Source organism: Dermacentor variabilis, chromosome 2, assembly GCF_050947875.1.
Source record: "Dermacentor variabilis isolate Ectoservices chromosome 2, ASM5094787v1, whole genome shotgun sequence".
In the NCBI taxonomy this organism is placed as follows: Eukaryota; Metazoa; Arthropoda; class Arachnida; order Ixodida; family Ixodidae; genus Dermacentor; species Dermacentor variabilis.
Window position 1 is genome coordinate 215,146,095 of NC_134569.1, and position 23,928 is coordinate 215,170,022.

At 49.0% G+C, this 23,928-nt stretch overlaps 1 protein-coding gene across 4 annotated transcripts in view; it reads right to left on the reverse strand.

The window, feature by feature from the left end:
- The window catches only part of LOC142573098 (2-Hydroxyacid oxidase 1-like), a 192,075-nt gene that overhangs the window by 156,148 nt on the left and 11,999 nt on the right, over positions 1-23,928 (reverse strand). For all 4 annotated transcript variants that reach the window (XM_075682621.1, XM_075682620.1, XM_075682623.1 and 1 more), the window contains exons 2-3: positions 19,487-19,652; positions 14,134-14,285 (exon numbers count right to left, since the gene is read on the reverse strand). In XM_075682621.1, the coding sequence (XP_075538736.1) occupies positions 14,134-14,285; positions 19,487-19,652 (318 nt within the window). The remainder of the gene's footprint in view (positions 1-14,133; positions 14,286-19,486; positions 19,653-23,928) is intronic.

Genomic DNA, 23,928 nt, shown 5'->3' on the forward strand with positions numbered 1-23,928 from the left:
ACAGCAGCAGCACCAGTGGGAAAGTGAAAAGAAGAGGCAAAAAAAGCTTCCCTTTAAAATATACCAAAATTCTGACTAACGCCTTACTCGGGCCCTTGTACGCAAGGACAGGTAAGCACATGCTCTGAATGCTACAATCGCAACAGCAGCCTATGATAATAGGATGTGTTGCGGATCGCTTGATTGTATAACATGCACTATATGAACACTATTTAAGAAAGCTAAAACTGATTAGCTGTCAAAAAGTGCGTTATTGATGATCAACATTGCTAGGTCGTGTGGTATTTGTTGACGCTACGGTAGATGAAAGTGTTTTTTCCTGTGAGTTTTCTTTTCATGACACTGCAGCAATACGTGGAGGTCAGTGAACGTCTCGTTAAATTTTTATCACAAGTAGGTGACTCATCACCAGTCAACAGATAAAACTGTGTGCCATACGATGACTACCTCAGTGGATTTCATTTTTGTTAATAGTGAATAATTTGCAAACTGCTGTTTAATGACATGCAGCTTATTAGATCTTTCAATGTCCCATAAGCGTTGCCAAGTTTCTAAAGTTTTTCCTTAAGAAAGGTTTCAAGACGGTGGCAGGAACAGCAGTAGAGTAATTGGTGTCTTTTATTGCGATTGATGTGGCCGTTTCGTTAGCAAGCACATTACCGTCGATGCCTCTGTGCACAGGAACACATCATATTCGTTGTAGTTCAACTAGTACCGGATTTTTATTTTTGGGAAACGAACTTAGGGATCATACGACAGAGTCCTTATATGCAGTGGCTTTTTGTGTGCTCTATTTCTTAATATGTTTACCTGCGGACAATATTGTGTACGCCTTTACACGTTTCCGTATGCAGACAATTTGGATTCGGAGAAAGAGGGTCTGAGCACTGCGGCACGGACATACGCCAGAATGTGATTACGCCTTCCTCTCAGCACGCCTTCCTGCGGTACTGCAGGTACTTGTGCAAATGCACGCGATAGCGCATTGCTTATTGTGACCCGGAATGTATAATTATGCAAGTAGCTATTTATAAAGTTTAGCATGTTCCCGCGTATGGCGTTTGCCGATGGTCTCACATGTTTCCGTAACCGCACGTTATGAGAACAATTGTTCATGTAAAACGCATCACGAATATTTGCTTCATGCGCAGGAAATGTTCTGCTGTAGACCGCACTTCTCTAAAGCTGCAATGAGATGGATCAAGAATTTTGTTTGACTCAAGGAAATGTAAAAAGTGACGGTTTATAATTTTTTCGAAAAGTTTGCAAATAAATACAGCATGCGAGGGCAACGGGACGCTAACTTGCTGTTAATGTCTTTACCCTGTGTCAATGTCACAGGCACAATGACTTATTTATATGCAGATGAGAGGTAGCCGGCAGCCCACATTGCACTGGAAAGTGCGAGTAGTGTCATTTGAGTGCCACGGCGAAGGTGTTTATTCATGTAATACATGAGTATTTCAGAATCCGGTGCAAGCTCTGACATGCAGCCAAGGAAGCTCTCAGCTCGCGGATGATAAAAGGAAGGTTATAGGGTTCATTATGCCTGCATTTTCGGTCGAATGCCTTGCGTTCTGCTGTCTCTTTGTGCATTCGGAATGCGTCAGAATAATGAATGGAAGTGGATATGAACTCGAAGTGTGTGCCAAGAGCGTCAGCTTGGTCTTCCATGTTATTTGTTTCGTCATGCACTAGGGGAAAGAATTGATTTCTTGTCCCTTTAGCCTTGTTAGCCCGTTCAATTCCAGCGGCTTGATTCCATTCCATTCCACTGCCTTGACTGGTCGAGAAAATCCAGGGCTTCAATTCCGAAAACGCATTCTTGAGGCTTTAGGACCAGACCGTTTTCATCCAGTCGCTGAAATAGAAGGCGAAGGAGCTCTTTGTGCTCTTCGTCTGCGCTGTTTTCAACGACAATTCCGTCAATGTAGACAAAAATGAACTGGAGTCTCCGCGTAACCTCGTCCATGGACCTTTAAAAAGCTTGCGACGCATTCATCATACCGTAAGGCATACGAACAAACTCAAATAGGCCAAATGGAGTAGTGATTGCTGTCTTCGAGCTGTCGCTGGGTTCGACAGGACTCCGGTGGTACGGGCTCATCAAGTCGATCTTGCTGCATATTTTGGTTCCTGCGAGACGAGCTCCGAAGTCACGTATGTGGGGAAGCGGATATTGATCCGGAGTTGTAACGGCACTCGAAGTTCGGTAATCACCACAAGGCCGCCATTCGCTACTGTCCTGCTTTGGAACGAAATGGAGAGGTAAAGACCAATTGCTGGAGAATGCACGAATAACGCCGAGCTGAAGCGTGTGTTCGAACTCATGGCGGGCGACTTGCACCCTCTGCCCACTGTGCCTCCATGGCCGGCGGGTGACAGGTCGCCCTGTGGTGATGATATGGTGCTTCACATTGTGTCACACGGGCAGCGCATCGTTTCGAGGCTTCTTGAGTTGTGGCTGGTGACCAAGCATCTTCTACGTTAAGACCGGCCGAAATGCACGGATGCGAGATGAGGTGAGCTTTGACTGCAGGCCAAGTACATCGATGGATGCGACGTTATCCTTTAGGCGCCGATCGTGAACGCTCACATCTTGGTTGAAATGACTGAGGAAGTTCGCTCCCAGTATGGCAAATCTGACGTATGCGATCACAAACACTTATCTGTTCAAGCGCCTGAGTCCGATGCCTAGCGTTTTGTACCGGCGCCCACACGACGCGATGTCTGTGTTGTTCACTGCATGGAGCGTCGGTGCGGACTAGCCACGTCCGCCTATCTGCGTCCGTGGTGGCAACAATAGGCAGCTCGGCTCCGGTGTCGATGTCGAGACAGGTGCCGATGATGCGGTCGACTACGAAGAATAGGCGGCTTGCCCGAGGGCTGTTGTCGCATACCGCCGTTAGCGATTGGCCGGTGGGTTTCCCCTTCCACGAGCAGGGCTTGTTCGCGAAAGCGACGGTGGTACTAGCACAACTGCCGCGGCGACTCTCTACGTGTGCTGCTAGACTGTGAAGGCGAATGGTTGAGCCGAAGTTGGTCGCCAGTGTTGCCCCTCTTTGTCAGCTTCTCCAGTGCACAAGGCGGTCGACTGTTTCCTCCAGGCGGAGAGTTCGTCGCCGGGTTCTGCGGCTCTTCCAGCGGCCATAGATAGCTGTGCCGCAGACGAGCAGTCGCATATGCGGTCATCCAGTGCAGCTAACCGATCGAGACTCGTCTCATCGGAGCCCGCCTGTACCTTGCGTGCCTACTGTGGAAGGCGTTGCAAGAACAGCTCACGCGAAATTGACAGCTGGCTCTCGCTTTCGGAGTGCTCACCCAGTAACTGACGCAACCGGTGCAGGAGTTGTGACGGCCGTTGGACGCCGAGTTCGTCGAAGAGGAGTTGGAGCCTACTCGGTTGCGATGACTCGAGGCAGTGCAGCACCGTGCGGTTCAGGTCATCGCATGCTGCGGATGAAGGCGTACCCACGAGCTAGTCGTCTATGGCAGCGGCGATGTCGGAGAGTAGGGCGGCGAGGACGTGCAGGTATTCTGCAGTCTGCGAATTGATGCGCCCGAGTTGAAAATGGGCCTCTACATTAATAAATTAACTATAGAATTCTTGGGCTAAAAGCGGGGAACCTGAAGCTCTTCTGCGATGACAGTAGACGTAATTGTGGCGTAGTTTCTGTTAACAGGAGAAGGTGCAGTCTTGTCCATTGCTAGTGTTCGGAAAAAACGTAGATGTACAGGGTCACCACTTGTTGGGAGCTCGTTTTGGCAGAGGCGAGGAATACACATTTTGCAGCATGAAAAGGGAGAGTCAAGTGCTGTATTCAAAAGTAAAAGCATGTTTGCCGAGTTGCTGTGGTGGCGCCCCAGTCGGGAAGTCGCTTCGATTCCAAGAAAGAGCAGGGGGCAACGACCCCCACGGCGAGGCATGGCGTAGTGACACACGGTCGCTACAAGCTCCTTTAATTTTGTCTTTGACGGAGACAAACGCGAATGATCTGGGTCGTGTCCGTCACACATGACAGAATGGGTAACAGAAGTGGAGATTTCAGAGGAGTGATAACCTGGAGCACATTTTTCACAAGTAGGGTACCCTCAACAGCTTTGACCCCATGTCAAAACCGATGACTCTTGGAGCATAGGCGTGGATTTTACTGGGTCGTGCGCGTTTCTTACACTACCCAGTTGCAATATATTCAGGCAGGTGGCTCATTCCAAAGGTCATAATTAAGTGCTTAGGCGACATTTCCTTGTCACCCCACCATAGTTAAATTTTTCGTACGTGTACAACATTCTGATCTTTCCACCCTTGGAGGAGTTCACTTTCACTGATTTCTAGCAGGTCGTTTTCAGAAATGCCGCTACTGACAGTATTCATGAATCTATGAGGATCTACATGAATGCAAAGGTCGCCGAATGCGACGACGTTTTTGAGTTTGGTGTGTTGCAACTTTTAACGAACCTCAAGCAGAAGATCGCCGAAGAACCCTCGCTGCCTGGGAAACGGCAAGTGATACAGAAGTGAGTAGAAGACAGGAAAGGGAGAAAGCGAGAGGGAGCTGAAGATTAAGAGAACAGGAAAACACAACTACCGATTTCCACCTCGTGAGTCAGCCCGGAACTGCAGCTTACATGAAGCGGAGCATAAACCTAAACACCCAGTATCAGCTCAACCTGAAGGGTGAACTTTTGCCTGGACACGCCTAAGACATGCAGGGTTAAGCTACGAAGAATTTCACTCCATGTGCTCGGGTGCGTGGTGCCCCAACACACCAAACGCCCGCCGAAGCAGACGCACCGGCGGGGCTTCATCTAGTTTTTGCGCTCACAGGCCATGAACTTATCCAACTCTAATCGCTCTCGCTGCTTGTGCTTAGTGACAAGGAGCGCTCAAAATGCTAATTCTGCAAACAGTTCCGGCTGTCGTGTCCATAACATGCAGCGGCGTGGAGGTTTCGCAGACCGCGAGTAGAATTCACAGGAAATGCCCGTGATATTTGCCCTTTTCATTGCAGCCAAAAGCAATGTCGCAATTGAAGCGTTTCCAAAAGTTCGCATTGCGTCCTTAACCACGGAAATGTGTTTGCTCAGCTGTTCGTACAGCGCGTCTCTTCCTCAAAGAGGTGAGAATTCATCAAGCGCGACCATACGCACGAGGCTTAGAAAACCTAGTCGATATGTACGTAGGGGTCACTCAATTTACCATACGACGCGGATGGAAAGACGGCACGTGAAAAGAAAATGTGCGACTTGACTCTTTGCACAACTGGGCGCGTGTCTCATCCGTCAATTTCCCTTAAATATACAGAATATCACGAGCTGGTCTTGGCATATGGTGTTCTCGAGCTGTTGTGGCGCTGAACGACACAAGAACACTGTGTGTGAAGCTTTGAGGGTGGCTAATCAGCGCTTGCCATCGTGGAAATGCAACCATCTCTAGCAAACGATTCAACGTAAAAGGGGGCGCGGTCACTCCCACAGGACCGGAGGACACCTTCCATGTTCTATCTGCCCGCTAGAGGAGCAATTGGCTAGCGTCGAGGGCAAAAGTTGCTTCGCCTATTTATGGAAACACGCAGGTGACGCAGCTACGAGAGAGGCTCAAGCAATCGACGCAACTTTTCAGCTCCCTCTTTTATGTAGACCAATTTGCTTGCTCGGTTTCGATATTATACTTATATACGCGTGTCTTACCATGAACAGCCACTTCGGCCGTAAGTCGAAGTTATACAAATTATCTTTTATCTACCCTGTTAATAAATAGTCTAGTCCTCCAAATATGGGGTAGAACAGACATTTAGGAAGGTAAGCGAGTTATGCAGAAATGCACAATGTAGGGAAACTTGCAGAATAATTAAAAATTTTAATCTACCTTAGAGCACAAGGTTAGACTGGAAATGTTAACGGGTTTCTCGGAAAGCTTCACAGCAGAATAACTCTGAATGAACACACATCCTTGTTCACATACTGTACTACCAAGTACCAATGCCATTCCAGTGTGGTCGCTCTACCACCCGAACTCGCCAGGAGGATGGCAGGTCGCAGAGTGATGTCCACGTGATCCTGAAATCGAAGCGCTGGCGCACTTGATATTGTCGCGGTACAACGCGGACAGAGCACAGGGAGACGTTCCTCACGAACAACAGGACAATCTGTTCAAAAACAAACAGAGCAGAGACACGTCTTCTTCGTCATCCAGCATCGTTCGTACATCCCGTCCGTGAACAAGTGAGAACGGAGTCATGCGCGTCGTCGCTTGTTTCGCCGTGTTATATGGAAAGGTGATGTAAGGTAGGATGTCGTCCCAATTTTTATGATCAACATCCACGTACATGGAGAGCATGTCTTCAATTGTTTTGTTTAAGCGCTCTGTTAACCCATTGGTTTGTGGATGGTAGGCGGTGGACTTTCGATGGGCCGTTCCACTTAGTAGCAAGACGTGATCTAAAAGTGCAGCCGTAAATGCGGTTCCGCGGTCGGTTATTACGACGGTTGGCGCACCGTGTCGCAACACCACATGCTCAAAGAAAAAGCGCGCTACCTGGGCTGCTGTGCTGCTCTGAACTGCCGTTGTTTCAGCGTAACGTGTGAGATAGTCGATTGCGACGATAACAAAGCGATTGCCTGCAGTAGAAGTAGGGAGTGGGCCCAAAATATCCATTCCGATTTGATCAAATGGTCTTCGAGGGACCTGGACGGGTTGCAGGAGGCCGGCCGGTTTCGTCGGAGGCGACTTGCGCCTCTGGCAGTCGAGACAAGTGGGAACGTGATGTTTCACGGCGGTGGTAAGTCTCGGCCAGTAGTACCGTTGCTGCACTCTGGCGAATGTTCGCGTGTAGCCTAAGTGACCAGAAGTCACCGCGTTGTGGCAAGCTTGAAGTACTTCCGCACGAAGAGCTGCAGGAATGACAAGCAGATAGGGGGACCCGGTCGAAGAAAAGTTTTTTTTGTCAAGGACCTTGGCCCGTAAACAAAACGACAACAGTCCTCTTGTGAAAACTCTAGGTGGTGTCGCAGATCTTCCCTCCAAGTAATAGATTAGTTCAAGTAACTCAGGGTCGTCCCGTTGTTGTAGCGCGATGGCGGATGTATCCATAACACAAAGAAAAGCTGAGTCTTCTTCTTCGGGCGGAGCAGGTGACGCTATCGGCGATCGAGACAAGCAGTCAGCATCCGTATGTCGTTTCCCCGACTTGTACGTGACAGTCATGTCAAACTCTTGCAGCCTTAGGCTCCAACGCGCCAGTCGTCCAGAAGGATCTTTAAGGTGTGTCAACCAACATAGTGAACGGTGGTCGCTGATAACGGTGAAGTGGCGGCCATATAAATATGGGCGCCGGCCTCACCCTGCGGCTTCAGGGTGAGGCCGGCGGACCGTATGGACTGCAGAACCGCATCAAGCCGTTCGAGGTGTTCTTCAAACGTCGCGGAGAACACGATGACGTCGGCGAGATATACTAAGCAGGTTTTCCACTTCAGACCCGAAAGTACAGTATCCATGAGGCGTTGGAACGGAGCAGGGGCACAACACTAACCGAAAGGCAAGACTTTAAATTCGTATAGGCCATCTGGCGTCGCGAAAGCAGTTTTTTCACGGTCTCTCGAGTCTACTTCGATTTGCCAATATCCGCTTTTTATGTCCATTGAAGAGAAGTAACGTGCCTGTCGAAGCCTGTCGAGTGAATCATCTATACGGGGAAGCGGGTATACGTCTTTCTTTGTCGCCTTATTTAGCTTTCGGTAGTCCACACAGAAACGCAAGCTGCCGTCTTTTTTCTTGACTAGAACTACAGGAGATGCCCAGGGACTTGTTGATGGTTGGATCACGTCATCTTCAAGCATTTGTGTCCCTTGTTGTTGTATGGCTTCACGTTCTCTAGGTGCCACACGATATGGATTTTGGTGAATTGGTGCTACCGTATCCTCTGTAATTATTCGGTGCTTTGTCAGAGGCGTCCGACCGACGCTGGACGTCGACGCAAAAAGTTGTTGAACTTGGCCAATAGCGTAAGGAGCCGCTCGCGTTCGTGCTCCGACAAAGCAGTGCTAACGTCAAGTGCAGGAGCTGGGTCTCGCGTAGGCGTTCTTCGAGGAGTGAACAGCAGCCACGAACATCCGCAACGCCGTCAAAATAAGCCACAGCTGTGCCCTTGAGAAGGTGCCGTCGCTCTGTGCTAAAATTTGTTAGCAACAGGTTAGTGCGCCCGACGGTGACATTCACGATTCCTCACGCGACCGAGATACCGTGAGTAAACAACAACGAGGTTATTTGGTCGGCAACTCGGCGGAGGACGAGTTCCTGGAGAGAGGTGGTTGAAGGGCGGAGAACTCCGGGGCAACGCCTAGCAGTCGACGACTAAAGCGATGCACCGGTGTCGTAACTGGCGATAGTGCGTCCGGGATAGATGACCGACTCCCAGAAGGACTCCGACGCATCAGACGCGGTCAGTACCCAGCACCTCCACCAGTGTCGCGGTACAACGCGGACAGAACACAGGGAGACGTTCTTCACGAACAACAGGACAATCTGTTCAAAAACAAACAGAGCAGAGACACGTCTTCTTCGTCCTCGACCAATCTCACTGTGACCTGTAGAGGGCGCTACGCGCCATGCGTTCTATATATGTGGTTGTGGAATAAAGGTGTGAGCATTCGTTCGGTCAAGGCGGCTCCGAGTCACTTGCGTAGACGCGGCTAGCGTCTGTCAGCACCCCACATCGTACATGGTGTCAGAAGTGGTCGCCGTTCGCTCTCTCTAATGGCGAACAAGCCGGACGCTGTGTTTGCCGGGGTACCTGGACTGCAGCAGCCATCGAGCTTCGACTTCGCCGACCCAAGTGCATGGTCTACCTGGATTGAGCAGTCCGAGGACTATGCCTACGCTACAGGATTGCACCAAGCTACCGACGAGGTTCGGGTACGAACGCTTCTTTATTGCATAGGTGTTCAAGGTCGACGCGTGCTGGCGTCTTTCAACTTGTCGGCTGAAGAAGTTCAGTCGTACAGCGTTGTTAAAAGCAAGTTCACCTCGTATTTCGTGCACCCGCTGAACGAAGTTCACGAGAGTTATCGTTTTCACAAGCGGACGCAGCAAGAAGACGAGAGCGTCGATGCCTTTTATTCCGCGTTGCGAAACATGGTAAAAAGATGCAACTACGGCTCAGCGTCCGTTGAGGACAGGCTCGTTCGAGAACGATTTATTGTTGGTCTGCTGGATAGCAGGTTATCGGAGCAACTCTGCCGTACTTCTGACTTGACGCTCGATAAAACGCTTCTGCATGCACGGCTGCACGAAGATGCGGCACGAGAAAAACGTGAACGAGAAAGCCAGTTATCTGGGCCAGTCGCCGTTGACGTAGCGAAACACAGGCCAACGAGAAGGCCATCACGTAATCAAGCGTCGGCAGCAAGAGAAACGCTCCTCGCCGGCGCGCACAGATCGTGTCACTTCTGCGGACGAGATGAGCATCAGCGGAAATTTTGTCCTGCCACAAAAGCTGTTTGCAAGTTTTGCAAAAAGAAAGGACACTTCGAAGCAGTTTGCTTAGCCAAACAGCGCACGCAAAGCCGACAGTCACATGCCATCGAGATGCATGCTGTCAAGAGCAGTCAAGAGGCAAAGGCTAAGTTTGTTTGGGTCCACGTGAATGGAGTCCCACTCAAATTCAAGGTCGACTCAGGAGCACAAGTTACCGTCATTCCAAGCACTTTTTCAGGAATACCGTCGCGACTCGAAAAACCAGAGGGTCTTCGCACCGGTCCAGGAAATTGCCCATTGAAAGTAACAGGCCAATTCACAGCTACTGTTGGAGTGGAAGAGCCGCACCTGTGTACAGTCAGTGTACGTCATGCCTTCGCAGTCTACACCTCTACTAGGCTACCCTGCTATCCTCGCATTGGGAGTCGTGAAGTTCATCGACGCCGCACAGCGACCTGAAAAGCAAGCTAGCTCTGCAAGTGACGCAACTTATGGCCAGGACATCTTCGAAGGGCTTGGTACTGTAGGGGAGGAGTACACTATTCGACTCAAGCCAAATGCCAGGCCATTTGCTCTCAGTGTACCTCGCAGAATTCCCATTCCTCTGTACAACCAGGTAAAGGAGGAGCTGGACCAGATGGAAGAACAAGGTGTCATCAGGCGCATTACCGAGCCGACGCCATGGTGTGCCGGTCCGGTCGCAGTACCGAAGGCATCAGGCGGAATCCGAATATGTGTGGACTTAACGAAGCTCAACAAGGAAGTTCTCCGTGAAAAGCATGTGCTTCCAACGGTCGAATGGGTACTCGGGAAACTGGGTGACGCCAAAGTGTTCTCAAAGCTCGACGCGACAGCAGGATTTCACCAAGTGCGATTGTCCCGAGAATGCCAAGAGTATACCACATTCATCACACCATTTGGACTCTACTGCTACTGTCGTCTACCTTTTGGCTTGACTTCAGCACCGGAATATTTTCAGAGAGAAATGGCTCGGATTCTGGAGGGGCAACCGAACGTCGTCAACATGATAGATGACATTCTGGTTTTTGGCAAAGATCGAGAAGAGCACGACAAGCGACTTGTGGAAGTTCTTGAACGTCTAAAGACAGCCGGAGTTAAACTCAACAAGTCAAAATGCTGCTTCGGTCAAGACAAAGTAGAGTTTCTGGGTGTGGTGATCGACGCCAACGGTATCTCGCCAAGTGCCAGCAAACTCGAGGCACTGCGCAACTTGAAGCCACCTAAGGACGTCGCCGGGGTTAGGCGATTCCTCGGCATGGCTAATCATATTGGTCGCTTCCTGCCCAATCTTTCGCAAGCAACCGCCCCTATTCACGCCTTGCTAGGTGAGAAAAATGCATGGCAATGGGGACCGCTTCAAGAGACCGCTTTTAATCAGGTAAAAGCGATGCTCACCTCGGACCTGTGCGTCGCTAAGTATCATCCCGGTCGTAATACCATTGTCTCATGCGACGCGAGCTCGTTTGGATTGGGCACGGTTCTTCTGCAGGAACAACCATCAGGCGTGCGACGCGCGGTAGCGTTCGCATCCAGGTCGCTTACTGAAGCGGAAAAGCGCTACAGCCAAACAGAGAAAGAAGCGCTGGCGGTAGCGTGGGCAGTGTACCGTTTTGACCAATATGTGCGTGGCCTAAACTTCACGGTAGAAACCGATCACCAGCCGCTGGTAACACTACTTGGAAACGCTGACTTGGACACGATGCCCCCACGTATTCAACGGTTTCGCATCAAACTTATGCGCTACCAGTTTAGCGTGGTCTACGTTCCTGGCAAACAGCTCGCCACTGCGGATACTCTTTCTAGGGCTCCGGATGAGAAGCCGTCGATCAGTGTGGTGGATGTGGTAGAGGAGTTTGTTGAATTTCAAGTTGCTACTGTCACAGACACGAAGCTGGTTACCATAGATGAGGTTCGCAGGCACCAAGAACTGGACTGGGAATGCAACCAGCTCGTCAAATACTGCACTCAAGGCTGGCCTCGTCGGGACAGGCTTCCGGAGCACCTCAAGAAGTACTGGAGCCATCGAGGTGATCTCTCTTTGTGCAACGGCATCCTGCTAAAAGGTAATCGCTTTGTCATCACAGCTTTGCTGCAGAAGGATACACTCGAACTTATCCATGAAGGCCACCAGGGAATTAACCGATGCCGACTAAGGGCGAAGGATTCTGTGTGGTGGTATGGACTTTCGCAGCAAATACGTGATAGAGTAACTCACTGCAGACAGTGTGCAGTCACAAGAGCGCAAAGAAGAGAGCCTTTGGTCGTAACGAAGACTCCAGAACAACCGTGGCAAGAAGTAGGAATGGACTTGTTTAGTTACAAGGGACACAACTATCTACTAGTAGTTGATTATCGTTCTCGATACCCTGAAGTCATCTACATGCGAAGCACGAACTCTGAGGCGGTCATCAATGCAGTCAAAAGCATTTTTGCTCGTTTTGGCATTCCCGCCGTAGTACGAAGTGATAATGGACCGCAATTTGCTTTACGAGCCTTTGCAGCTTTTGCGAAGTACTATGGCTTCCAACACATCACCTCATGTTCAAGCTACCCGCAGTCAAATGGGGAAGTGGAAAGGATGGTGCGTACGATCAAAGAGTTGTTTGCAAAAGCAGACGATCCTTTTTTGGCTCTTCTGTCGTACAGCGACACTGCGGGCGTCACAGGGTTCAGCCCAGCGCAGCTACTGTTGGGTCGCAGCTTGCGAACCAGGCTTCCCAAGACAGTCGACCGCCTGGAACCGAAGTGGCCTGCACCAGACGATGTGAAGTGCCAAGACGAAGAGGTGAGAGGGCGGCAGAAGAAAGACTTCGATCGCCGTCATGCTGCGACCGTACTTCCTCCGCTGCAACCGGGTGATACGGTGTGGGTTCGAGACATCAAGGATACGGCGTCTGTTCTCAGCCCAGCCTCCAAGCCGCGCTCGTACGTCGTCGAAACACCCAATGCGGTACTTGTGCGTAATCGGATACATCTAGTGCCCTATTCAGACACAACGATGAGCCAGCTCAACGAGCCAGCTCGGAGTGAAAACCGTGAGGAGCATGAAGAGCAGACCACGGCAACAGACGCCACGGCAACAGCAACACCGCAAGTTTCCAAAGATTGTAGAGTGAGAGTCATCAGGTTTGGTCGTCGTGTCAAGACTCCGAGAAGACTTGACTTGTGAAATGTTTGGTGTTTCTTGTGTGCATATCTCGGGGGAGAGATGTAGAGGGCGCTACGCGCCATGCGTTCTATATATGTGGTTGTGGAATAAAGGTGTGAGCATTCGTTCGGTCAAGGCGGCTCCGAGTCACTTGCGTAGACGCGGCTAGCGTCTGTCAGCAGCCCACATCGTACTATACGATATAGTATACGCTAGCCGCGTCTACTATATGATGTGTGGGGAGCACATCGGACCCACTATAGGCGGAGTCCGCTAGTGCTCCCATCGTCGTCGTCGTCTGCATAGAATACACGCGTCAATATGGTCAATTGTATCTGAGTCGATTTGTTACCGAACGGTAAAGACGTTTCTCCAGGGTTCAGATCCTACACCAGGATTATTTTTTCTGCGACTGTGAAGCTTTTTGCGAAACCCTTCGTCATCATCAGCATCATTAGCCTATCATGTCGAGCAATCACCATTTATCCCCGTCTTGCCCTAGCTGTTTGCACATTACGCCTGTCATCACAGCACCTGATTCTCAGTGTCCTCCAGTGCGCTTACGTTCCCTTGCTACAGATTCTGTGACTAATTTTCAACCTAAGTATTACATGGGCCACCCAGCTCCATTTTCTCTTCTTAATGTGAACTAGAATATTAGATATTTCAGTTTGCTCTTAATCCATGCTATTTTCCTGTTTGTTAACGTTACGCATAATATTTTTCCTTGCTCCTTCTTTGCGCGATAGATTACTCAAGGTTTTCGTTAACGTCTCAGTTTTTGCCCCATATGTTAGTATCACTAGAATTTAATGATTGTACAGTTTTATTTTCGAGGACAACGGTAAGCTGCCGGTCGTAATTTGGTAAGGCATGTCGTGTGCACTCCTATTCATTTTATTTTTCCGCGAATTTTCTTCAGATGATCAGTGTTCTTGTGAATAACTGTCTTTGATAAACGTACTGTTTCACGGACTCTAGAGGCTCACTGAAAAATGCGTTTGTTCTAGCGCGGCTTCGCGCTACTTTGGGCAGGTGAAAAAGTTGTGTTTCAACAAAACTTTGTTATTTTAGTGCATCTAAACCGTCTGGTAATAGAATACGCTACACATTTTCTTCATGGTGTAGTGCGGAAACGGTTTGGCAGTGCGCTCGCGGACCGCAGACGAGCACGGGCGCCACTCTCTTCTTGGGTTCCGAAAACACGATACTGCGAAGCAAGCATGGAAGGCAGAGTTCGTCGACCATTCTTGCTGGCAAAAATACCTTAGCCGTATCCTTCCAGGACTTGTGTGGCAGAATGTTTTCAGGAGTTCGTTTTCTTATAGGCTGCATTCTGGGTTTCTTTTTGCTCTTTGTTCTTTAAATTTCGATTTTAGATAAGAGGTAGGCCAGGCCACTTTATGAAATCATAGCTCTAAAAAAACATTATTTTGGTGACCCTGCTGCGTGATGCGCAATAAAAATGGGCACAATCCAGCTTACTCACCCTCAGCAGTGCCGTTCTCCCCGTCAGGGTGTGCCATCTTCTGCATGGCCGATGGCGCGATGCCGAAGGGCATGCTCACCGATTTTCCCAAGAGAGTTGTGTTCAGTTGCCTATTGGTCACGTCCACAAGGACGCGGTACAGCATCCGCCACCTATTAGTGCAGAGGAAAGAAATGGACATATGGAAATCGCTTTTGAAGGATGGTCAGTGGCCCTGTTGACAACAATACATTCCCTAGACGTCTCAATATTAGATAGTGGATTCAAATTTTGATCACGTTGGCTGCGCTATGATAGGAATACTATGCGAAGCATTACACATTATAAAGCAACGCTGTACATTAAGGAACTTCATAACACAAAAAAAATAGGTTCAGGGCTCGTCTTACTGAGCTTTCCAAAACTGGGGATCGAACAGCGCGAAGCATAGACCATCAAATGCCATTCTAATTACGATACTAAACTTGGCAGAGATGCCTGCTAGTAGACTATGTAATGTTCTACATGTCCTAATCACGACATAGACTGAGGTCCTGTATCGTATGAAGATATCGCTTGCAGAAGCCGTTCATGAAACCTCAATACAAATAAGCAAGTTACACACACACACACACACACAGACACACACACACACACACACACACACACACACACACACACACACACACACACACACATATATATATATATATATATATATATATATATATATATATATATATATATATATATATATATATATATATATATATATATATATCTGAAGCATGGTACATCGCTTTTGTGCGCAGCTCTATGTTTATTGGGCACCTAGTCTTCCACTTCCACCACAATCGCACGGCACTGTCCTCGTGCTGTTCCTCGCACGCTTCCCCCTCTCGCCAAGACAGTCGAAGGTGGAGGGGCGGATGCATAGTCTCAATCTTCCCACATGAACGATGTCAGTCTGGTGACCGAGAGGGGCATGTTGCTGTCGATCTGGTAGTTTACGGCAGAGATATTGCGTATGATGGTATACATTCCTTCCATTATTGTACTGGGTTTACCGCTGCTGGGGTGCCACGGTGCCTCGTATAGAGCACAATCCCCCACTTGAATTTGTGACGGAAGAAATTTCTTGCCACATATAAGGTTGTTTTTCGGGTGATACGTCAGGGAATAGCGCACCGCGCTTGCACCACCTTCCTGCCGGTTCTCGGCAACGTCAGAGTTAAGATGGTGTGCCGTACATAAGGAAATAGGGAGGGCAGCCCATGGCCTTCGATAAAGTCAAAGGGGAGACGCATGCGTGGTTTTGGGGGCTCGTCGCTGAACTTGCAGTGGAGGCGAGTGCCTATGGACTGATTGGTCCGCTGATTGAAGCGATTGGGCTGTGGTCGTTCTGAGCTCGTATAAAGATGGTCTATATTATTGTGTCAGAGAGGAACTTCCGAGGCTTTCCTGCAATGAAGTCACTCTTTAGGCTAGGAAGGTAGGCATCGCAAATTTCGTGATTGTATGTAAAAGCCCACACAGAATCGGTGGCGTCGTGAACGGCCAAGTGAATGAATCTTTTGGAGTTACCGTAGTTAGCAAAACCTCCCATGGTGTCCATTGGTTGCTGCGCTGTTGATAAGCACTCCAAGGAACCAAAACGTTGGGTTTTCTTCTTGTTGGAGCGCTGGCAAGTATCCTAGTGTCGAACGTACTCTGAGACATGAATGACGATGTCAGGCCAATAATATTGTGGAGAAAGAAGTCGCAATGTCTTCCTAATTCTGACATGACCGAAAGCATCATGAGCCTTCCAAAGAAGAGAAGACCGGAAATCAAAAGGAATGTAGACTTTTCGTGTCCCTCTGCGCCCAATAAGGGTCATTGCCTTCTCAATGGTATGCTTGCAATGCAGTTTATCGTGGGGCTGCTGTCGCAGTTGTTCAGTAAATATGAGCTGAATAATGAGGTTTCTAGACCGTGAATCGGCTCCGATGTTGTTAATGCCCTTTCGGCGCTTCATGTTTACGTGGTACATGGAGAGCTTCACGGACCATCGGAATAGACGGCCTCGAGGGTTTTTAATGTTTTTAAGCCACTGCAATGCCGCGTGATCGGTGATCCCAGTGAAAGGTTTTCCATGAAGGCAATGCCACTTATCGACGGCATCAATAAATTCTAAATATTCATGTTCTGTGATGGCGTAATTGATTTTATGTTTCAGCAGCTTTCGTGGGATGCTCTTGACCTTCATAATCAGCCTGCATCAAGACGGCACCGATGCCTTTGTTGGAAGCATCGCAGCAGTGCACACAAGGTTTAGCGGCATCGCAGAGGGCAAGAATAGGCCCTTCCGTTGCACATTTCTTAAGCTGACTGAAAGCCGGTTCGCAGTCAGGCTCCCAGTTGCAGGTGGTGTCTTTGCTAAGTACGCGTGTCAGCGAGGGAGGAATTTCACGGAAGCGGGCGATGTACCGACGGTGGACATTGACGGCGCGGAGAAAACACCGTCACTCTTGAGGGCGTGATGGCGTGTGAAACCACAGGATTGCCTCCACGTTTATTTGTTTCGGAGTGGCTGTGCAATTTGAAACCCTGTGTCCCAAGTACCCAATGGAAGTTTGTGAAGACTGACATATCTTCAACTTCAGCGTAAGGCATTCGCTTCTAAAAGCGTTTCTAAACGCTTCTAGATGCTTCGGATTGTAGGGAAACGTGTCAGAATACAGAACGTCATCAAAGTAGTTAGTGACGTCCCTCAAGTGGTGTTTTGTCAAGATAGATTTGACTGCCCGTTCGAAAGTGGCTGGAGCGTTCCGGGGACCAATAGACATGACAACCCGTTCGTAGTGATTGGTATGTGTGTCAAAGGCCGTTCTCCGAATGATTTCTGGATGCATCCTCACGTGCCTTCCTCAGTAATATTACGTGATGTCTAACGTCGAGAAGTGCGTATATTTTCTGAGAGAGTCAAGAACGTCGTCGATGAAAGGAATAGGTTCATAGGCGGGCACCGCCACAGCGTTTAGCGTGCGGTAATTGTGCAGAAAGGCGCACCTCCTTCTCCTTTTTGCTCTGCCAGAAGCGCAGGCGCAGCGTACTGTGACGTAGACAGTCGCATTACGCCTTTTGTGAGAAAGTCATTGATTTGCCAGTCCATTTCGATGCTATCGACTTCTGAGCACCGATAGGGAGCGCTGAGAATGGGAACATTGATGGTGAGATGAATGTGATGCGTTTCGGTAGTGACGCACCCCATGCCAGTCTGATTTGAAAAAAATGGCCTCGCTCCTCTGGACAAGCTGCTTCAATGTCAACCTCTGAGTGTCATTTAGATGAACCAAATCGCTAACTTCAGCTTCCTGCAAAGAAACGTCCATATTAGCCGTGGAATGGTGTGGGCGAAGGTGGAGGATGTCATTATCTTGGCGTAGAGTTAGGATATCAAGATGCGGAGACAAGTTAAAGAGACAGGCACTGTCTAAGCCAAGAAGTGGGTTGCTCCTCTTGCCTCGTAGAACAAGTGCCTGAATATCCTTTGCGATTGTTTTGATGTGTATCTTTATATTGACACGGCTCAAAGTTTTGATTGATGATGTAACTTGTTGAACATTGATGCATGAATCTCTTATATTTATGTGAAGAGCCGAGAGCACTGCTTCGCTGATACAGGTGATCTTCGCTCCCGTATCAAGAGTAGCGCTGACAGTGTGTCCGTTAATGACAGCGTGAACATTCATTGTGCCTATGCATTTGTCGGGGTAAGCCATCCATTGTGCAGTGTCTGCATTCGGGCGCGCGTGCTTGTATGGGCGCATTAAGTGGACGTAGATGGGCACTGCCGCTTGTTGCGTTGATCTGCGTGTTTCGACCTTGTAGAACGCGCTGTGATCACCTCGTTGCACCAGCGTCACTGAGATCCAGGTCGCTGGTATAGACTGGTTAAGCCCAGCAAGGGCGGGAAGCCCTTCGATGAGCCCTGAAATGACGAGTGCATCCTTAAGGCCGGTGAGGCATCCCAGGCACCTTCTTTAACAGTAGTAGTCTTTCAGGCTGCGGCCCAATTTTAGCCGACTATGAGTTAACTGATGGAAAGGATCCTCTACGGTGCTTATAAAGCGCTGTGTAAAGCATGTATTGAAGCTCACCTAAGATGGGTCAGTGTCAAAAACCTGGGTAAGGTAGCATCGGAAGGCCTCACCTTCAAGGTAATCGGAGAAATGGGAAATCTTGTCTCGCTCCGTCCATGCAGTGGTCTCAGTTTTCACCTCGAACAGGCGGAGCGGCTGGTCAAAGGGGGCGTCTTCGGGTGCTGGCGAGCACTTCAGGATGTGGATGGCTTTCTCGGATGTTACGATGCCATATATGCCCAACCGACTAAGTCCCGCAGCGTCTGTAATAATATAGCAATCATGGCCAGGCTCCCCTCCACCTGTGTAGGCAGAACCCTCCAACACTTCTGCCAGGTGCTCACGAACCTCGATCTAGACCTGTCCTTGGATCCGATGCCCATCCATATGGCGTCCTTTATAGTCCGAGCGAGCCCAGTACGACATGCAAGAAACCTGCTCCCTAAAAGTGCCCTGTGCTAGCAGACTTCCGGCTGCCTGGAGGTTGATTGCGCTATCAGGGACCTCGTCTGCATGGAAGGTTTCTCCCCTGGCCTCACTAATTCGCCCACTGCCGCATGCTAGAAAAAAGGCCGCGGGAACACGCAAAGTGCCTCGAGTTGCCAGTTGCAAGGCAATTCTCCGTGCATTTGCGGGCTTCTTTGACGCTCGGAAAAACACTTTTATGTAGCACGCATTGAGCAGCAGAGAGCTGTATCGGGAGTAGTTCATGTCGCTGTAGGATTTTATCCTTCAGACTTTCCATGTATTTATAATATTTAGGTTGAATAACTAATTAAGACTAGTTATCTAACTAGAAGGTACCCAAAAAAATTTATTATCTTCAAGCAACGGCGAACAACATTACCTTGGTTCTGTCCAGCTACGTGGCATCCGCATATATTTAAACTCTGGCTAAAGTTAGCTGGGACACCGTGTATATTGACTTGCGGGGAGCATACCATACAATAGTTGCTACCAAACTGCGAGAACAAAACCAAGCAAATTAGATGTCATAGCTGCCAAACGGGCACAAACAAAAGCATATTGTAAGACAGTTCCCAAGACGCTATAAGTAACCCGGAAAGCGTGGCCGATAATGTGCGATAGGCTGACACGTGGAATTTTCGGAAGAAATTGACTGTCAGTGCAATTACCGACCTTATCAAAGTGTTTGTCTGCTAATGAAAGGCGCAATGGGGATACTGCATGGTAAAATTTGTGGTAAGTCACATTCAATAATCGGCCAACACAAGTGCTTTGAAACAGACCTCTTGAAGGCTTCTACGTTTTCTCGCAATGTCTGCTCCTGGTCAGCACCACTCTCGTAGTAGTCGCGCACCGTCTTGTTGAGCTTGGGCACACCACATCGCCTGAGATCATCCACAGTGATTATAGTCTCGTTATCGCAATTTGCATCGCTTGCGGCACATTCGTCTGTAAAAAAGAGGAGATGGTTGCTTTAGCTTGGAGCAAACTCCCTACAAACATAGATAACACCAGGAGTGACGAGGTTCACAACGGGAATTAAGTTTGCCGGAGTTGGGGTAGGGGTGAAGAAAGGTCAGAGCAGGAATATAAATAGTCCTGCATGAAGAAAAAACACACAGATGAAGCAACAAATTTCCGTAATGTATGACCCCGCTCGCAATTATGGTTTATTATTAAATGGTTTATAAGATTGTTTACATCAACTAATAAGCCATAAAAACATTTGCCTGCGTAATAGAAACCCTACCACCTTTTGCAATGGGCTTCGAAAGAGGACAAGCTGCAGGTGTGAGGCTCGCTGACACACGTGGCATGCGTGGATTATTGCTGTTGTTTTTTGAGCAATATGGATTGGAGGCAATAAAGTATCATCAAATAGGGACAAGTGACGACAGTAGGAAAACGCGCTTTTATTTCAGTTATGGGTATAACGTTGCAGCGATCTTCTCTGTTAGAAAGGGTGACTACATTACAACATTTCACAGTATTTTAATCACTAAGCCAGATTGTCTGCTGGATGACTGGTACAACATCTGAGAAGTCATTGCCTAAGTGCGATTCTGGGATATGAAAAAAAAAGCAAGAGACAGCATAACATTTTCATGTTACCGAGGAAAAGGAACTCAACTCTTTGTACAGAAAGGTTGTTAAGCTGCAAAAAGCAAGGTAACACGTGCTTGCGTTATAGAGATGTACACAGATGTTCGTTAGCTGAGTTGTCAATAGGTGTAAGACACAGCACACTGAAAAACGGGGAATTGCGTAGGCGCAAAAAAAAAAGATAATATCAATAATGCAACCAGCTGGAATCGTCTGATAGTGGTATACGCTGTGGGCAACAGATTGGTAGAGAGTGTGAGCCAAGCGAGATCACAGGTTGTTATAAAATACGTGACTACGTAATAGTCATTAATGGGAGGTGCAGTATATTTATTTTGGTAAGTGGCAGGATTCCCTAATTTTATAGATGTTCACCCCCATCGTTGGACAAACAGTTTAATGTGCTAATACAAGATTGTTCTAATACAGAAGGAAGCTATAACAGCGATCTTTGGCGCATATAACGACATGGTCCCAGGTATTGTTGCTTAGCACTATATCGAGGAACGACTATGTATTGCAATCGCATTCATCAACTAACAAAAGGAATCATCACAGCCTTGCGGCTCGTCAAAGGTAAAGCGTACGACACGTGTACCAGCCGGCCATCTGTCATTAGTGCGCAAGCGGGAATTGTCATATTTCGAACGCGAAGAAAGATCTCAGGGTTAGGATTAGATTGTCACGTTGAGTAAATAATGAAAGAATTACGAGTAAAAATCAAATAACAATACACAAAGCAATACAGCCGCCAGTAACGATCCCAGCTCGTCCCGTCAAATCGTCTATGTTGTGGATTATCTATGTCTTTGGCGCCATTCTTCGCTGTCTTTGTTGAGGATCATCTATGTCTTTGGCGCCGTTCTTCGTTGCTTCGAAGCATCAGCCCCGGCTCTAAAGGTGCCGCCTCTGCGCTTGCTATGATATGACGTCTCAGTACTAGCTATAAGGTAGGATAGCTACGCTAGCTATAACAACTTGGCTTACCTATGATGATGCCAAGGCATCATCAAAATGCGCCGCTAGGGGTAGGCATCCTCGCGCGTGATTTTATTAATGCGTCAGCATTCTTACGGTACTTCACGCACTTTCAAGGGGTTATCTCTCTACGTACATATGTTCTTATCTATGTATGTGTGTATTCTTCTATGTATGTTTGTATATAACCGCTTTCCAGCCCGTCTTCCTGGGACACTCGGTAGTCAGTAGTGGAATGGGTAACACACAGGGCAGCTGTGCTGAGGCAACCGGGTTCGAAACCAACCGCCGGACAAACTTGTACCACTGAGTATGTGGCAATGTGTACATACGTGCCGGTCTTCAACGAACCCCTTTCATGCCAACAATCGTCAGTGTAGACACGGGGCTGGGTAGGTAGCACTGCTCGAAAAAACTTTTTGACGCTGACTTGGAATAATGGATATGTGCCAATCGATCTGTGCTATTCTCCAATGAAACTCTGAAGCTAATTAGGATTACTGGGTATGTGCCAGCAGGCGTGTGCCGCTCTTCAATGAATGTCCTTGATGCCAGCTTGGGTAACAAGCTATGTGCCACTGGGAATGTGCCGTTCTACAATGATGAATACGATCCCTTAAATTTCCCCGACAGTGAGTGGAATAAAACCAAAGTCACATGGGATCCTCAAGGACAGCAACCAAAATGTACTGGGTAAGTGCCGCTTCTCAACGAATGCCTTTCACGCCAGCGCTTTAGGGAGCTGCACCGTTAATCCAATAGGTATGCGCCGCTTTTCAATGAACCTCTCGCTTGCTCGGGTTACTGAGTATGCGCCACTAAGTGTGCGGCAAGTGAGGCAACAATTCTCAGCGTTCGCAGGGTTCGGCGCGCCACAGTTCTAATATCAGGGTGGTCACGCATGGACTTCGCGGCAGTGCCACTAGATGGCGCAGCATGTCCAGACTGAAGTGCGAAAGAGGAGCCCGGTTGCCACATGAATCGTTTCTCAGGCCATGCATTTCGGAGGCTATCCGCAGAGTGCTCTTGGGGAAGCACGAATGAAGGGTCCGCTGCAGTACACGTCTCATGCATACCTCGTTTCCACAGTGGCAATATGCTGTGTCGCAATATTAATTCGATGCCCGCGCATTATCTGTACGGTCATCGTGAGATGGATTCTGCCGCAGTTTTACAGCAAAGCTGTATATGCATAGGGCAAATGCGTCGCCTGCGAACAACCCGCGAACTGGCTCGTTGCCCCGTCCCTCCCACAACCCGGCACAACCGCGCGAGCGCGCTCGTGCCACTGCTCGCGTGTTCATTGTCGTCGTCTCCTTCCACATCTGGCTCTGTGGCCTCTCTTCATTCCAGCGTAGAATAGAAGGGCAAAAAGTGCTTCGTACGCCCGAAAAACGACGAATTTACGAGGAATGACGCTAGAGCAGCGGCGGAAATGCGACCGTCGGCGTCGCGCCATCGACTTGCCTTTACGAGAAGAAGGATGTGCCCGTAGAGTTGCGTACCGTCACCGTCACTCTGGACAGGCGGACGGGGCTTGCCTGTCGGCGCAAGCAGTTTCCCGTGGTTCAGGCTAGTGACGTTACTGTTCTCGAGTCGCAAAGGGTTGCCTACTCTGATTTGGTGTACGAGTACGGCCATAAGCGCCCGCAGAAGTTGGTCTACATTGGCTGCAGTAGGTGCGCGGACGTCAACTGGCTATACTTCACCAACGCCAAGCCAGATCACACGTTCAACCACGCCCAAGAGAACCTAGACGGCGATCTGCTGGACGAGTTTCGGTGACTAGATAATGTTGCGACGCCGGTTACTCGAACGTAGACCGGCGTTACTACTGGGTAGCGTGGCGTTGTCGGCGGGCTGCAGGCGTCCAGTAGACCATAGCGACCAGGCAGGGGCGAGACGATTTCTAGTGCAAAACTTGCACTGTTTATTCCATGTTTAGTAAAGGATAAAAAAAGGAGAGAAGAATAATAAAAAAATACATTGCGGGCCCGCTTAAGCAGGCCCGCTAAAATCGTAGGCGGGATTTTGCTCACGTCAACGTCACGTGACATGTACTGAGTCTGGTCGATGATGGGTGCCTGCTTCCTCTCTCCTAGGCGACGCTGCACGTGCTTGCCTCCGCTGGCGGCTACCCGTGGCTCCAGTTTCGTTCGCAGAAAGGAGTCTCCCCTAGTGTCACACAGTTCGCGGTTGGCGGCCTTCCCTCCGGTCGCGCACACACGTAAAGGGGCCTGAAATCACTGCGGGGCGCCCGCCAGACCGGCAACTACTCGAGACACCCTTAGCAAAGTAGGGATCCATCCTCCGTTTCTATTAGGCATGGTCGTTCGATCATCCTTGTTGCACGGGGGGTTAAACCCACCGCTCGTAACCCGTTGTCAAGATTGGAGTCGGGCATGAATTAGATGGTAGCTTGCCCATGCCGTCGTCCAACTTATCCATGCTGAGGACGTTGTTGAAGGGAACGACTGCTTCTCATAGAGAACGAGGAATATGGGTTTATTTACAGTATCTACTAAGGACGGTGCAGTTCATCAGTCTAGCATGACTGCGAGAGAAAGTACACTGAGCAGCCGCACAACAGCGGTTTATAAACACTCGGTCCTCCCTCGATCCCTAGGTGAGGGAAACGTTCGAC